Source organism: Xyrauchen texanus, chromosome 44, assembly GCF_025860055.1.
Source record: "Xyrauchen texanus isolate HMW12.3.18 chromosome 44, RBS_HiC_50CHRs, whole genome shotgun sequence".
Taxonomy (NCBI): domain Eukaryota; kingdom Metazoa; phylum Chordata; class Actinopteri; order Cypriniformes; family Catostomidae; genus Xyrauchen; species Xyrauchen texanus.
Genome location: NC_068319.1, coordinates 12,882,758 through 12,900,953, shown reverse-complemented (window position 1 = coordinate 12,900,953; position 18,196 = coordinate 12,882,758). Strand labels below are relative to the sequence as shown.

Here is an 18,196-nt window from a genome sequence, read left to right as displayed (position 1 = left end):
GCTTTATTAACATTTCCCAAACAAAGCCTTCTACAATAAAAACATAGAAATGGACTAAAATAGCACCAATTCGGGTAACTGTGGCGAGCAGGGTGGGGCCGAGCAGATAAGTGGTGAATGAGTTCCACCTATATTTCACACCGGTCTCGCATTCCAGTGAGGGCCGGCGGGAGTATTTAAGGAGAGGAGACAGTGGCAGACTGGGAGAGAGAGACACACAGACCTGTGTGTGTTTGTGTTTATGTATTGGAAGTAAAAGCCGCCGATGTTTGTAACAGTGAAAAGTGGGTGTGTAAATAAATGTTTACGTGTTGTGTCAAGCCAGTCCCAGCTTCCTCCGTCGCCATTCATGAATTTGTTACACTGGTGCCAAAAACTGGGAAGGAGGAAGGATGAGTTTTCGTTTAGTCCTCGCTGCTGCCAGCTGTCAGAAAGTGAAGGAGCTGCTGCCGTCCACCAGGAAGCGGAGGAGATGCTGCCTTCTGCCAGGAAGTGGAGAATCCGCTGCCATCCACAGCAAAGTGGAGGAGCCATTGCTTTCTGGCAGAGGACAGAGGAGTGGCTGAGGACCAGTCGGCAGCGTGTCCGGAGCCGGCGAGCCCGTCTCCCTCTCCTCTCGGCTTTCTTCTCTCTCTCTCTCTCTCTCTCTCTCTCTCTCTCTCTCTCCATGCTCCCCAGGCACATGGAAGTTATAACCGGAGACCATCCTGATACTCCAACGCTCCCTCCCTAGAGAAAGCAATCGTGAAGCTATGTTCGTAATTCACGTCAGAGCGCCAACGTCGCCAGCACCATTTTGAACTCACCATGAAAAGCGCTTGCAAACAAACATGCCTCTTTCTGCATTTTGGTGATCGTTAAGATTTGGTGTGCTTCTGTGGTTATTAAAATGCACCTTACAATTTCTATCACAAGTCACATCTGGGCTTGTTTTGTATGTCAAATAGTGTTAAGAGCTCCATTCTCCATCATTTTATCACTGACAAGAAAGTGCTGTCAGAGATTCTTTTATCTACTGAGATAACCTCCGTGGCTCTATCGCAGGAGAGAGCAATGGTCATCCACCCACATAATGTAAAAACAAAAAGCAAATGAGAGTGAGAGAGGTGTCGAAGGGAATTGCATTTGATTACTGCTTCTTGGCTGTAAATCTAAACAAGCGATGTGCATTTTGTCCCTCTACAACACTAGATTACTGAAGTTACCAGCCTAATCTCATAAAATTTACGTGACAATGGCAACATTTTTACAAACTAATATTACGTGCTTCATTACACTTTTGGCTGCAGTTTCCCAGTGAAATGTATAGAACCGCCACATGAAAGCGTTAAATTCTCACATGCGAGAATCACCGCCAGGAGGTGCAAAGGGACACTTTTGTCACCATCGTTTAGTAGTGTGAAGAAAGTGAGTGTTATTATTAAATTGTTAAAGGTGCAATATGTAACAATTTTTATGTAATATTTACCTTTTTTTTTTGCCAATGTGTGAACGGCTTGTAACGCAACTTAAAAAAATGAGCCCTTCCTGGACTTCCTAGGTTGCCTATTAAAGCCTGTAGACTGATTTTCATACGAAGGGAGTGGGTCGGTTTTGTTGGGAAAATCCAAAAGATGTGACGTTTATGCACACTCCCAAGAGACTTGCCTAAGTAACAGCTTTTCTTCCGCATCAACAGACAGTCTGTAACACTAGGTAACGTTACCTTAGAGATGGAATCCAGCAAACGTCAGGCTCCCAGCACAACACTGACTTTTGCACAACAAATTTAATACAAAATGTATCTACTGAATCCCATCTGGCTAAGCGGGAATGTGATAGTGATCGTGCGAAAACTAGAGTGAACATCGGCAGGGCATTTATTTCCTGGAGGGACCTTCGTTCGGTTTTGGGGATCAAAACTGATCCTGAATTGCCGTTCTTCTTATTGGACAGATAAGCTTACTGATGCAAAGCATGTGAAATATAGGGCCTTTAGGATTGATCAGTGTAATTTTAGCTAACTTGATCTTGCCTGCTAACACTGACAAATTGCAAGCTACCTTGCTTCATAACTTTCAAATAATTTCAACAATCTTCTCTTTATACTAAAAGTCAGGTATACAGGATACATTTAAGCAATACGCTGCTTTCTTGATCGTAGTACAACATATCAAGTCAAACATTTATTTAAAGAGCACATTTAAAAACAGCAGAAGCTGACCCAAAGTGCTTTACAAATCAAACAATCAAAATATATAAAATCTGATTTATTTAAAAGTTAAATATAAAACATAATAAAATAAATAATAACATATGACATACAAAACATACAACAGTGCAACAGTAAACTGTCTGGTATAGTTTTGGTAGTATGTAGCTGTATGTGTGTATTAGTATGCTATGTTAGCTGATAAGTAGTTTTAGTGTAATCTCAAAGTTTGTAGTAAAACAATCATAGCTGTGTGATTTTAATTATGCTAACTCATTTGGCCGTATGATGCCGGTGAATCACGTTCAGTCTCTTTGTACATTACGTCATTGTTTTGGATGCTTGCTAGCTCGCATTGCTATGGAGTGTGTGCACGAGCACGAGCAACAGTTAGCTGGCTGCAGTTCACTTAATGACCACAGGTGTCATTAATAACAAGGGTTTCTGAATCTTACATACTGCACCTTTAATATTATTATTTGTATCATATTTTTTAAATTTGTATGTGTAGGAGGTGATCTAACAATGCAAAATGAATGGCAGCATTATAGTTATAGCTTAGTAAGCTCATGAATTGATATACAGAAAAAAATGCTCAACTGTCAACCTTTTTCAATAAATTATTCAATAATTATCTTCCTGAAAATTAAAACGAAAATACATTGTGAACATTCATAATTTAATTTGCTAGACCTAATGAAAAACAACAACAATATATTTAATTAATGCTGTTAACATGTGTTATAATTGACCCAGCTAGAGTCAGCAGTGTTAGACTAAAATTGTTCAACCTGCTTATATTGTATATATATATATATATATATATATATATATATATATATATATATATATGTATATATATATATGTGTGTGTGTGTGTATGTGTGTGTGTGTGTTTGTGTGTGTGTGTGTGTGTGTGTGTGTGTGTGTGTGTGTGTGTGTGTAAGCTTATTTTGTTGTTTTTAAATCATATTGTTTAAAGTTACAGTGGTTGGTGTGGAGAAGATAAAAACTGAAATTCTCTAAAACTCACATATGAACTGATAGCTCAGGGGGTGTTTGTTGCATCAGTTGATACTGTGTTTTCCTGCTAATTGCAGGTTTGGGACCAGCTTTTCTCATCTTATTGTCTGTTAGGATACATGTTGAAAGTAAACTAAATCCAGTAGATTCAAAAAATGCAATTTTGCACTCTGGCTGCTACTGATATTGCGTCCTGTAAGACAGAGGTGGACTGGGAAGAAAATTTGGCTCGGGATTTTTCATAGAAACTAGCCGGGGTGTTGCTGTCCTTTTCTGCATATCGCTGCCCCCTTGCCGTTTTATGGCGTCTTCTGCATAACGCATTCCATACGGCCCCATTTCGCAGCCGGCCCACCGGCAAAAGTCCCAGTTCTCCTAATGGCCAGTCCACGCCTGCTGTAAGATCATTGTTGGTCATTTGTTCATACTATACTGTGTATATTTTTTACATGGTATTTAACTTATATTTGTCACCACAATTGCGTTTTAAAGGTAAAATGATTGGCTATACAGTCACATAGGGCGGCAGCATTCAAGTTTACATGATAAGTTTATTATTTAACTTAATTATTTTATACAGTAGCCTACAATAGCATGAGTGTAGTTCACAATAGTGTGGAACATTATTGCTTTTTGTTAAATTTTATTGTGACATGTGTAAATAACGAACATGATATCTGAGCAAGATTTGTTCTCTTTGCTCCACTTTATTTCCAAATGGTCTACATTTGCTGCTGTGTTTGTTGTTTTATTTTCATCATACCTGCCGCTGCTAGTGGGGGTTCCTCTACATTACTTTCTGGTGTTGCGTTTTAACTGGGACTGAGTTCTGAAAAAACTTACTACATAATGTTGACATCCTTGTTCAGATGAAAATAAGTGGTATAAGTGGATAATTAGCTCGAACAGCAGAATGACGGTCTGGTTCAAAAACAACATGATCAGAGCAACTTCACACAGCGTTATCAGTTTGAGCTATTAGGTGTTGATAACAGTAGTGAGCACCTTTTTGTTCAAATTAGGTTTCTTTATTCGGTGTGAAATAGTGACAATTATCAGCAATGTTTTAGTGTATTATTGTATTTGTGTAAATATATATTTTTTCAATGTATGTTTTTCAATGTATGCATGTTTTTGCCTGGCAATGTCCCCACTGAAACTTTTGTCAGCTCCAAAAAAGATTTAAATCCCCCCCCCCCAAGTTAAGGTGTGAATCACTGAAGCTCTGGGTGAACGCATGTCTATTAAAAAAATAGATCACTCGACCATCGTGATCATGGCAGGTGTGGGTGCTGGCTCGTAATGTGAAACATCAAGCACACATTTTGCAGTGAATAATAAATACAAATTCAAGCATTAAAATAAATATGAAAAAATCTATATAGCCTAGAAACAGGTGAAAGACCCATAAGTCTATAAGGAATTTTTACGATAGGACACCATTTAGTTAAATAATAATAATAATGTGAAATTTATACAGCACCTTTTCAGAGCTCAAGAACACAACATTCTCAAATTTAGCACAGTTTAAAGAAGAAGAAAAATACAGAGCAAGTTTCAGTTTCTTTGTTTTACATAATCAGGAATATTCTGAATAGTTGAATACTATATGGAGCATTTGAACTGTTTATGGAATATAGTCTTAACCAGATAATTACCTTAATCACTGGTGTGGATATAAATGTGGTCAACTTTAAGTGATGGCTAGATGTGCTCCGACCTGAAATCATCACTTCATGTCAGGAATTTAACATTGCACTCAGCGCCTCTAGAATTTATTTCACCAGGAAACTGCAGAAAACATAGAAATAGTTTACAAAAATGCAGTTATAGTAAAGTTCATATGAGACTAGTAAGGAAGTATTTTTGAAACTATTTGAGCTACTATCACGCTACTGAAAAATGTAGTGAAGTTAATAGCATCTCTGCTTTTAATGAGTTACTTCCTAAACACTGGTTGAGTACTGATTGAGCCAAATGGTTTGATTAAAGCAGTCTGGGTGTGCCAAAGCATTTGAGAGGTTGTCATTCAGTATGCCGGTGTAGCCCTATGAAAACGTTTTGGTGTAAAGGTTTGCTATTTTAGACCAACGTCAACAGCTCAGAGGCACACCTCAAGTTTTCAGTATTAAAAAAATATATAAAAAAGCCAAACACATATTTCACTTCACATCAACAACCACACATAGCTGCTAGCTTTTATTCTGAGATTAGGCAACTGGCTGAAACAACAGCTGTCATATTTAAAGTTTAAACATGTAATTTTGCTGAATGTTGTGTGAAACACAACACCTGCAATCAAAGATGTCATGTGCATTCAACGTGACATTGATCTATAAATAGATGTTGTTGTCTGTGGTCGCAGGACTTTTGGCAGATATGCTGGAGGGAAAGGATTTAAATGCAATATTTAAAGTAATAATAAAACCTCTAACACCGACAAAGATGCTCATTGTATACTTGAGTCTAATAATTTGTCAGTGGCAATAAAGGCCCCAAAAATATTTGGACACTTGGAATAAGTTTTCACCAAAAAATTATAATTCTCTTATCATTTACTCATCCTTATACTGTCTCAAATGCGTATGACTTACTTTCTTCTGTAGAACACATATGAAACTATGACACTTCAGGTTTGGAAATACATATCAGCACTTCTCATATACACTACAGAGAAAGTTACATACTGACAATCACTCTGATGTTCTTTGCCATGACTGAGACCTCATTATCACAGATCCCTGGTGGACAAACACAATCTTAGAGGAAGGAGACCATCTGGAGCTTATCAGAGATGCATCAGAGTGCACAACCAGCAAGGGACTCATTTAGATCCATACTAATCATGCTCCATTTCATTCACATCTGCACCAGCCACGGACAGGTAAATAACACATAAAAGGGGTGGGAAGCAGGGTCAAAAATTAACCAGGGCTTGAAAAAAAAATGCCACTGGGAGTGACAAAATATTGCCAATAACTTAAATATGTCCCCATATTGAATTCCGTTGTCATTATATATTTGATATTCCATCACAGGCCAATCTAAAAAAAAAAACAACAAAAAAAAAACACACCACACACAACATAAGGTGCAGTATGTAAGTATCTTAGTAATAAAGTTGAACAAGGAAACTCTGAATAAAAGGAAACAAAAACAGAGGGAACCAGGCACAGAACATGACAACACATGTGAAGACTGATGAAGAAACCAGGTGAAACAAGAGAAAGAGGAACACCTGGGGAAAACCAATCAAGAAATAAAACAGGAAATAGGAACAGGGAACTATACAAGACATTCAACATAAGTCATGGCAAAAATGGAATGTGACAGAGACCCCCTTTAAGGAGTGGATTCCAGATGCTCCACAATGATAAATTGTCTGTGTGTGTGTGTATGTGGGGGGTGGACAGGCATTACAAAGGGGCAGAAGGACAAGGCAAAGTCAGGGAGGCTTGAGACCAAGGCGAAGCCGGAGGTGAAGATCCAGGTCAATGCTGCATGCTTGGAGGACCAAGATGGAGCCAAAGATTCAGAGGGCTGAGGTGGAGCTGGGGGCTCGGAAGAGCCGGTGGGTGACCAGCAAACCAGAGCAGTTCAGGTGGACGACCAGGAGACCAGAGTAGATCAGGCAGATGGCCAGGAGACTAAGGAGATGACCTCAGGGTGGGGACTGAGTCAGGAGGCCTGGGAGGCGGCCGCTGGCCAAAACGTGTTCAGGAGACTGGGGAGAAGGTGTCCTTTTCTTTCTTTTCCAGAGGGCATAGTCACAGGAGTGACAAGTTGGCTCGTTGGACATGGCAGGCGTGGCAGGCGCTGGCTCATTGGCCGTGGCAGGCTTGGACGAATGTGCCGTGGAATTTTTGGACGAGGGAGTAGAAAATGCAGGTTTTGGCCTGGGGTTCCTGCCATAATCCACTGTGTAAAGGGATCCATAAAGTTCCAGAGCCTTCTCCACATATTCACAGAGTGTCCAGTGGAGATCAGCCGGAGGCATCAGTTCCTTTAGTGCACTATTCAGACCACTCCGGAAGAAAACCACCAGAGAGAGGTCTGGATAGTGCACTAAATTGCTAGCACAGGGAACCAGGCACAGAACATGCCAACACATGTGAAGACTAACAAATAAACAAGGGGAAAGACAGGCTTAAATAACCAAGGGGAAACAAGGGAACAAGGAACACCTGGGGAAACAATCAGGGGGAACCAATCAAGAACTAAAACTACAAATGGCTACAAAACTAACACAGGAAACAGGAACAGGGAACTAATCAAGATTTTCAACATAAAGGTTAAGGCAAAAACAAGGAATATGTGACAAACATAGCATACTGATACACACATACAGCTACATACTACCACACTATACCTAACTATATGTTGTTCTATGATCAATTAACCAGCGTATTGAGACTTTTAGTATAAAGAGAAGATTGTTGAAATTATTTGAAAGTTATGAAGCAAGGTAGCTTGCAATTTGTCAGCATTAGCAGGCAAGATCAAGTTAGCTAAAATTACACTGATCAATCCTAAAGGCACTATATTTCACATGCTTTGCAGTTATGTAAGCTTATCTGTCCAATAAGAAGAACACCAATTCAGGGTCGGTTTTATCCCCAAAACCCAACAAAGGTCCCTCCAGTAATCAAATGCCCTGCCGATGTTCACTCAAGTTTTCACTCATCCATGATCAAGTTCCCCCTTAGCCAGATGGGATTCAGTAAATGTTTTTGTTTTTTGGCTTAATTTTTTAATTAAAAAATTAAGCTAGCCATTCAAAGCATTTTACTGTGCGAACAAACAATGCTGCTCTTTTGCTCAATTTTGGTCTCAAAATTATCTTTGGGGGGGTGGGGTTTTGGAATGAGGGGGCTTGGCTAATTCAACTGTTCAATCACGTGAAAGCTTCAGAAGGCTAAAATTGCTTACAGCACCTTTAACTGAACAACTACTAATTTCATTGAACTACTATATTAAGTATATTAACAGTTAAAGAAACACTGTGAGCCCAACTGCATCTTAATTATGCAATAGAGTGTTGCCAGGGCACTTCTCAGTGAGGTGAGGTAAAATAAGTGCAGAATATTTCTCTCACATACATTGCAAGGCTGCTGCTGTTTGTGTGCATGTAAGTGACTTTGCGCAATTGAGTTCTTGTTGATTGTAGCCATATGCCGTATGCCCACCTATCTTTCTTAGGATTTTGCGTATGCCCACCTAAAATAAGTCATGATACGTATGGATGCCAGGACTTCAAGTAGGAAAAGTAGCTTTTTCTATGTACTGACACGATGCCGCAGCACTTTTGAATGAATTGTGTTTGTTTATTTAGATTTTTTTTAAGTGTACAGAGAGCGCAATTGATGGCACTAGCAAGACAGACAGTCCGACTAAGCTGATCCAAAAACCAGAACGTTAATTTCAAACGTGATTTAATATTTGCAAACCAATTATATTTTTCATTTCAGTAAGGTGCGGGACATTACCAAAATCTAATGCTGATGCACAGGCAACCCTGTAATAACCATAATTTGCGCTGTAAATTTATTTCCCTAATATCTAAGATATATATATATATTAGAAGACAATTTCACTATAAACAAAAAATTACATTATAGTACACAAATAAAACAAATAACCATTTATTCTTATTCAGGCTACATATGGTAATACAAGTAACATGTTAACATGAACTCCTACACTCCTATTAACTATAGTATACAATGCTTAACAGATTATTGTATATTATGTATGTAGTAGTTTATTAATTTACATTTATGCATTTGGCAGACGCTTTTATCCAAAGCAACTTACAGAGCCCTTATTACAGGGACAGGCAGCCGTGCAGTGCTTTTACCCCATTTTTGAATAACAGACGTCACTTACTTCAGCTCATAGTAATTGGCTGCCGCCCTGCATTTTCCACTTTGAATTTTAACTGTTTTGACGCTCTCTAAAAGAGTAAAAAAAAGATTACTGTACGTTTCCACTGCTGCGTTGTGAGCGAAGGTGAGTGACACGCTCTCGAGGTGGATTGTGGGATTGACAGCAGTGCGGAGCGAGCTGTTCCTTTGAGTTGTGAGCGGCAATGGGCAGATTTCTTCCGTGCCAGTGGAAACGCAGCGTAACGGCCTTCAGGTGTGAGGGGGGTCCTCGTTGTCGACATTATCACTGTGTGAGAGAAGGGAAGTATGGCTTGAGAGCGTGAGAACAGTGTCAATTGCGTGACTCCCTCACTCAATACATGAGAGTTGGCAGCCCTGTCTTTATGGCTCTAAACTCTTGAAAATAAATAGTCAGGCTAGTCCCTCAAAAAAGGCCAGTCCCTCTTAGCAGTTGTTGCGTGCAAGAGCCAACCAAATGAAATATATATTGAAAAGGCTAGCAGTCAACTTTACGCAGACGCTAAGTGTTCTCGTCAAACCAAAGTACACTTTGGGCTTTAACCCTGGCTTCCAAAATCATACTGATATAAATCAACTAATAAGACAGTAAATAAATTATGTATGACATATCAATAATAAGTATGAGTGCATTTGTAAGCTGGTGAAAACTGATAGCATGACTTCCGCCTTCAGCTTCATAGAATAATCACCCAGGCCGTATCACTGCAGAAAAATGAGTCATCCGCAAATGCCCCCGTGTATGTGCTCTTCCTTACATGGTCTGTTGTCATGCACTGCTTCTCTTTCCATTTCTTTTATGGGAAAGAAGCATATTTTATAAAAGATGAGTCAACTGTACATCTGCTCTCATTTCTACTTCTGATCATAAACCACAAGCAGGGTCATACTCTGCATGTGGCTCTTAGCAGGCCACTGTCACCTGTTGACTCCAGTTCTCTAGTGTGATCTGATGGGAAACATTGTCATTAGGAGCCATTTGCAAAGAGGGTCTATTTGAGAGAAAAGAAAACATGCTGTTTTTCCTAAATTGTCCCTTTTATAAATGCTCTTAGCATTCTATAAGGTGAGGCTCATTATCAAATAAGCACTGCTCATTTGTGTGAATTGATTACTTCTGCTGCCATGGTTGAACTTGGGTCGTGGTAGGTGGCAGGTGACAGGTGGTGTCTGAGAGAATTTAGCTGTCCATGAAGTACTGGAAATGTTATTTTCTGCATTCATTTTCTTTTCATTAACTCTGCCTAAAGTTATATTATGTTTGTGATATGTGCAACATAGCTCAATTTTCCCTCTTTGAGTGCTCATTGTCACAGAATAGTGGTGCTGAACGGCAGGAGCTGCAACCACAAGGCAATTAATGAATGTCACCCATGCATTGCATCACTCCAGACAATACACGCTGATATGTGTGCTCTTATTAGTGCTCTACTGTAAGCTACTGCCCAGCACGAGGATGTCTGGGGCTGCTGCCATGACAACAGTGTGTTTTATTCAACTTATCCACCAACTTATCCTGAATGCGGAAGTTTTACCTGATTCATAATGGAAGTTTAGTTTTCCAGTGTTTCACTTGCATGTTTTTTAGCAGATAATGTCATGTTAAGCATATTAAATAATAAAAAAAAACATGAGCCTCCATAGTGCAGGTACTTTACTGAGACGTGATGACTGTCTTTTGACAATACTTCACCCGAGTGGGTAGATGACATGATGCGATGATATGAGGTTACGTTGATATCATGAACTACTTGTGCAGTTAGTGGTAATGATAGCCAACAACTGGACTAGTTTAGCCTGAACTCATTTTACTCCAACAAACACTGAAAATACTGGTTGTATCACTCATTTGTTATTTTTTACATTGCTTCTTATGGAGACTGGAAACAGAAAGCAGTCCAGCAGCAATCTGAATCATCATGGCACTGCCCAGTGGTTCAGGAAAAAAGCTAAACGAGGGGGCCTGGGTAAAACATGCTGTTTGTCCTAAATTGTCCCTTTTATAAATGCTCTTATAAATTCTATAAGAGGGACTATAACACTCTATAACACTCCTGGAGTTGTGAGATCGAATCCAGGGCATGATGAGGCCATCCAGATCTCCTAAGCAAACAAATTGGCCTGGTTGCTAGGGAGGGTAGAGTCACATGGGGTAACCTCCTCATGGTCGCTATAATGTGATTCTCACTCTCATGGGGAATGTGGTCAGTTGTGTGTGGATGCCACGGAGAATAGCGTGAAGCCACTACGCTACCATGAGGACTTAGAGTGCATTGGTAATTGGCATTCCAGATTGGGGAGAATACAGGAGAGAATATATATATATATATATATATAAATTGCAGGTGTCTCGAGAAGCGATCAAGAGGTATTTGTAACCTTACACAGTGCCTAAAAAGGTGGAGCTCCTGTGCAAATGCTGAGAAACAGCAAAATGTGGAAAAACGTCCATCAAGTGCATGTTTACATATGGAAACAATTGAGAAACAGAGCAGACATGCGCTAAAAAAAACAATATCGGTGTGAAAGGCATTGTTGCCAACTTAGCGACTTTGTCGCTATTTTTAGCGACTTTTCAGACCCCTTTAGCGACATTTTTTCAAAAAAGCGACTAGCGACAAATCTAGCGACTTTTTGGACAAACCCTAGCAACTTTCCAAATTCCAAATATCGCCAGTACTGCAAGCGTGAGGTCTTACTTCCCCGCTGCATCTGCTCTGTTCAGTGAGCGGCTGAGAGGAGCAGCACATTCCTTTGACTGCACGCCAGCGGACATAGACATGAATGAGCTGCGCATGTGCACGCTGTGTTAGCAGGAACCAATCAGTGATCACATAGCAGCTGCCTTCTCCTTTGTTTTAATTCAAAACATTTAATTTGACCGTTTTTCTTGGCATGCGCTTATATTCACTACTAATCAGTTCATTCCGGTTCGGTTTCTGAACTCTCCGACTTCAGATCGTATATTTACAGACTCTATACATTTTACTTATCCAAACACAACAATAAACCTTCTTCAAACTCATAAACATGTAACGTTAGCTAAGTTCCGTTCCGTTCCGTTGTCTAACAGAAAATATGTAATTCAGAACCGTTTTACTGGACATTCGGCTATATACTTATATAAAAACAGTATGAGCACGGTTTAGGGGCGATAACCGTTATTATAAACTGAAGTAGGCTACAGTACCGACAAATTAGGCAGAATGCAAATTCGACGCGCTGACGTCATTAATTCGTCGCAGACATTTAGCTACTTTTCGAGCAGGCTTTAGCTACTTTCCATTGAAAATAGTTGGCAACACTGGTGAAAGGCCCCTTATACAAAGTTTTCCTGACCAACCACTGGGCGGCGCAATGATGATTATGTTTGCCGCTGTTTTCATGTTTTGGTCTCCAAAAGAAGCAATGAAATAAAAATACTATCGGGACGAACAATCCAGATGGAGAACAACAACCATTTTAAGTGTTAGTAAGAGTAAAACATTCTAAAACAAAAGCTATTTCCAGTGTAAACATGGACGTCATTGACTGTTGCGCCACGTCTCTCCGTTGTTTTAGCTTCTCGCGCAGTATCTCCGCGTTTGTTTGACGCTTTCCTTAAGTTAAAAACATCTTATCATCAATACGCGTCCCGAGACACCCGCGTTGTGGCCGTTTAGCTTTATTTGCTTAGTGAACAGCCCATTATTAGTGCAGCTACTGTAGGCTACAGCACAGCATGAGGAGGTCTCGCGCTGCTGCTATGATAACAGCTTTCTCCCAACGTATTTTTTGCTGGAATTGATGAATAATAAATAAATAAATAAAGGAATGCGCGTTAACATCTTCCATTCACAGTAATACCTCCAGCAGCCTCTAAAAGAAACCGAGTAGCAGTCCCTCGGGAGGGAGACTTTTTTGTTTTTCTTTTGAGAATAGCGTGACGCTCAGACTCGTACTGTACATGCATTGAGGAGCCACAAACACTCCATATCTGTCCACGCAGCTGGAGTGACATTTCTGTCACGTTTCTTGACTTTAGACTCTTCGGCTTTCACTTTTTAAAGTTTAAGACCGCAGTTTCAGTAGTTGAAAAGATGGAATTTGTTATGTGAATTTGTATGTATTGAAACTAAGAAAGCAGCACAGCTGTATTACATTTAATTAATGTATTTTTATTTTATTTGTGTTAACTTTTCATGCGTCAAATGACAGTGCGGCGCAGTCACAGATAAGCGCTCTGTACTTTTAAATACACCGGGGGGTTGTACTGTGTACTGTACCTGAGGTGGAAATCTGGATTAACAGATTTGTTAACAGAAGTGCAATGGCTAACTAACGCGTTCCTCTATACTGCGTTTGCGACGGATTTACAGTGTCTGATCCATCAGAAAAACTCCCGAGATTAAGATGGTAGTGTGTGGATGCTGCGTGGCGTCCTGGAGGAGATGTGTGGTTGTGTGTCTCAGACTGCTGTTCCTTCTCCCCGCAGGTCTGCCTGTCCGCAGTCAAGGACAATCCCAGTCCGATAACAAACAGATGGACAATATCACCGTCAGACAAGGAGAGACGGTCTTCCTCAGGTAAGCGGTTATGGTTTTGCGTTTATCTTGCTGTCATGTTCAGCTGTCAAAGCATCTGCGTTGTCAACTATTTTGACATGCACAAATTGGAAACGTGATGTTTGTCACATGATTTTTATCCATTTATCTGTATATGCCATTTGTGACCAGACAAGTTTGTAGACTTTTGATGTAGTCACATGAGGGTAGCGGTAAAAAATAAAATAAATGCTTGCCTAATTAGTTTGTTTTAAAACGAAAACAAAGTTTAAATGCAGTTGTTCTTGATATAGCCTAATGCTGGCTTTGAGCACATAGTGTAACAGATTTTAGAAAATGTGTTAATTAACTTTTGAAGTGTCCAAGAGTCAGGTTGATGAAACACAGTTTGGCATTTCACAAGTATGATAAAGTTGGATACTATCACGAACCTATCAAATATTGTTTTCTATTGTTGTGTGCTACTTTATCTTCGTTTATGTCCAATCTGTCTTGCTGTAACTGTTCTAGACTGTTTATTATTAGTCTATTATTTTTACAAATACCTCCCTTTGGTACCTTCATTATTTATATATTTAAAAAAAAAAAATATATATATATATATATATATACACACACTGTACTAATTATAATTAGTTTGATCTAAAAGCAATAGATATGCTTATTTAGATAAAGTTACAAAGACATGGTCAGGGTCTTCTACGTGGCTTTATAAAGGCATGTGAGCTAGCAACCTTTAGGATATTATCATGAATCATAGTATTACACCTAAAATGTCTCATAATCTCATAAAATGTAGCAACTCATTCTAAGTGTCAACTCTTCTTATAAATTAAAATCAAAGGCCTTTTCTATTCAGTGGAAAAGTTACAAAATTGATGGAATGCACTTTGATGAAGAAAGTTTATTTAGATTGTTTATTACCAGATGAAAGCTATGATTTATTTATTTATTTTATTAATTATTTTACTCGCAATGTCTTGTTGGTGTTCAGTGAAGGTTAGGCTGTTTAGCTATAAAGAGTGAAAAGACTGTATCATAGTCACATGAGATGAAACAGGCAGTCAGGGGGTACACAATAGAGGCATGGATCTTTGAAAAACAGTGGTAATTTGTTGGTAGAATGTAGACATTTTGATAACACTTAACAATAAGATTATGTTTGTTAACGTTAGTATATGCATATCATGAAATAACAATGAGCAATGCTATTATAGATTTCATTTTTCTTGGTTGATTTATAAATATACAATGCAAGTGAAAGGTGGCCAGAACTTTGAAGGTCCAAAAAGCTTATAAAGGCAGTATAAAAGTTATCCATAAGACTCCAGTGGTTAATCTATATCTTTAGAAGTGATAAGATAGGTGTTTGTGAGAAACATACATATTTAAGTAATTTTTTTAAATAAATTCTCCTCCGATATGCACTTATTATTTGATTCGCCAAAAATAAAAGAAGAAGAATGTGAACATGAAAGTGAAAGTGTACATTTATAGGGTATAAAGGAGTTAAATATTGTATGACTATTATGCTATCTTTATATGCTTTTTGTACCTTAAAAGTTATGGCCACCATTCACTTGCATTTTATGGACCTACAGAGCTGAAATATTCTTCTAAAAATCTTAATTTGTGTTCTGCAGAATAAAGAAAGTCATACACATCTGGGATGGCATGAGGATGAGTAAATGATTAGAGAGTTTTCATTTTTGGGCTATTCCTTTGACATAAACCAAGATTAATCATTGTTTTCAAAGTATTGTTTATAGTTTATTTAAACCAATATAGTTAACTAATGTTAAAGAATACAACCTCAATGTAAAGTCTTACCGAATTTCTAATGCGACAACATATCCCTCACCCATGTTATTACAATTACTATGCCCCTGAGCCAACAATTAATTGGTCCATACATGGACTTTTCAATTAATTATTTTTGTTACCTTTAAAATGTAGTTGTGGAAAGATGATCAATATTGCCCTATATAAAACATGAATTTCACACAATATACCTGTTCATGCTATTCTATAACATTCAAAGGTTGACTGTCAAGAGACCCTGCCAACAGAGTAGTCCACATACTGTATATGAGTGTTAAATGAAACCCCTCCACATATAAATTGTCTTGTTTTAATTTTTGCCAAATTTTAAACCAAGATCTTGAAGCCGTTTCACTGATACATTGCCACTCATTATGACAGCCGCACAGTTTATAGTCATGGGAGTCATCATACCAGCTGCCCAAGGTGAGGTTTTCAGTCCCGTTTTCCCCTTAGGTGAACATTAGTAAACAACTAGCTCTGGCAGGTCCAATTACACTTCGTCCAAAACATAAAAAGGCTTTTACATTAAAAATAAGATTCATTGCATAAGTCCTGCTGCTGCATAAGTGTGGGCTAATTTAAAGCTCTCTTATAGAATTATCTGACAAAATGTAGGGTACTTTGAGGGCAGTAAGTGGGAGTTCAAGTGTCTGCACTGTCTGGAGAGGATTTTAGGATAAGCGTTTTTTTTTAGTTGGAAGTCTAAGAATAGTTCAAGTTTAAAAGGTGATATTGAAGAGCTACAGAAATCATAGAAACACAAGTAAACACTTAAATTGAACATCCACTCACTAGCAAACCATGCAAATGAAATGTTAATTGGCCCCTGCGGATTTCTTTCCTGTGAAAGTTGGGGCAGAACATATCATAGAGCTTTTTAAATAGCCAATAGCTTTTTGTTGACGACAGAGCCATTAACATGATTTCACTTGTCAAAGGCAAGTGCAATTAGGGGGAAGGATATTCTCATTCTAGTGACAGTTTGATTGAACAAAATGAATGAGTGCAGATAGAATGTACATTTTAATTGCATATATCTACTAAAAGTTAATTTTTTCACCATCTAGGAATACACTAAAATATTGATGGTCACATCCACACTATTATATTTTCATTTGAAAATGCATTTATTTTGCTACATTTATGAATCTCATCCACACTAGAACGTGATTTCCTCCACCAAAAACGGAGACTATTGAAAATGCTCTCCATAACCACATACCTTTGACATTAGGCAACTTAAAATGAAGCGGATTAGTGTGGCCTAAAGCCCAAAGTATACTTCAGTTAGACACAGATGCTCAAACTTCATCATCAGCTAACTGCTCGAGCACTGAACGCACACAGCTCGTTATCCGCAAGTCTTTGAACGTGCTGAATGCATGTTGGCCTGGAATTATTTGCACTAATTAGTGGGACCACAAGGTGGCGAAAATCACCACTTAATAATAGGAGACGAAGGTGAAAACAACATTGGATGTGCATGTCAAAAGCGCATATGTGTGCGGAGATACCTGCATCAGGAGATACCTGCATTTAGACATCTTTGTGTCTAAATTTCTGAAGAGAAATAGTCCAGTATCTCATATCAGTCATAACGCACATGCGCCAACTGCTTGTGAATGCGCGCACGGTCATATTAAGTATACTTTAAAAGGCTTCCATTCGACTGTACGCAGACGCTAAGTGTTTGCGTCAAAACCATGGTATACTTTGGACTTAAGTCTGGCAGAAATTTCAGAACAGCTAACAAAGCACTGTTTATGGAACACAATAAAACCTGTTTACTTTAGTTTTAAGTCTTAAATTGCTGGTCACAGATTTGAGGGAGTATCTAAACTAGAGATGTGCTGAACGACTAATTTCATAGACGTTTAAATGGAAATTTTGTAGTTAACTTGTCTAAAAAGAAACCAACCTTCAGAAAACAGTCAAAAAAATGTGTTTATGCGACCCATTTAAAACACTTAATCTGTTACAAATCCGAAGCTAAATTACAGTGAAAAGGGGCATTTCTATGCAACATGTTTGCCTTGCATTATGATCATTGTACATTAAATATAGAACATGACACACATTCACTGAATCAACATTAGCGAATATTTTATAGGCATATATATATTGAAAACAATTGAATGAAATGTGCAGGACCAATAGAGCAACCCAGCCTGTTCTAAATAGAATTCACCAAGTAAAAGTAATTTAACATATTAAAACAGCAAGGACATTGTTGAAAATAATTAACAGGTATTTATAAGCCAAATCTACGAGAGAAAAAATAATGCGCTGAAAAGTTGTACGTTTTTCACAACGTGCAGTCGTGCATTAGTCCTTGATCTAATATGAAAGCTGTTTGATAAAGAACGTTAACCAAAATGTAACCAAAACCGTTAACTGAAGTGATGTCATTGCTGCTTTGCTAAGTTTGCTTGTCTAACGAGAGGAGATTTTCCCGCGCGCACCGCGAGTGAGAGAGGGAAGAAGCACGTGGTGAAATGAAACTTTGTATCTGCTCTAGATATCCTCTTTTTAAAATAATATTTGTATTATTAATTATTTTTAAATTATATAACTCTAATATTACAGTAATTTAAGCACAGACTCTGTAAAAATATAAAGCCAAATGTACTGTAAATATGTTAAAATTATGATCAGTTTAATGGGGGGAAATATTAAATGACTAGTAATTCCAGTGTTGACTAGCAGCATCA

General features: G+C 38.4%; 1 protein-coding gene across 7 annotated transcripts in view; it reads left to right on the top strand.

Annotated features, from left to right (window-relative positions):
- LOC127637128 (neurotrimin-like) overlaps positions 1-18,196 on the top strand; it is a 414,292-nt gene that overhangs the window by 243,071 nt on the left and 153,025 nt on the right. For 3 of the 7 annotated variants that reach the window (XM_052118050.1, XM_052118049.1, XM_052118048.1), the window contains exon 1: positions 12,858-13,682. In XM_052118050.1, coding sequence (XP_051974010.1) covers positions 13,510-13,682 — 173 coding nt within the window. In that variant the 5' untranslated portion in view covers positions 12,858-13,509. Of the gene's footprint in view, positions 1-12,856; positions 13,683-18,196 lie in introns of those variants that run through there. The other 4 variants (XM_052118046.1, XM_052118044.1, XM_052118045.1 and 1 more) reach the window with 3 other exon arrangements.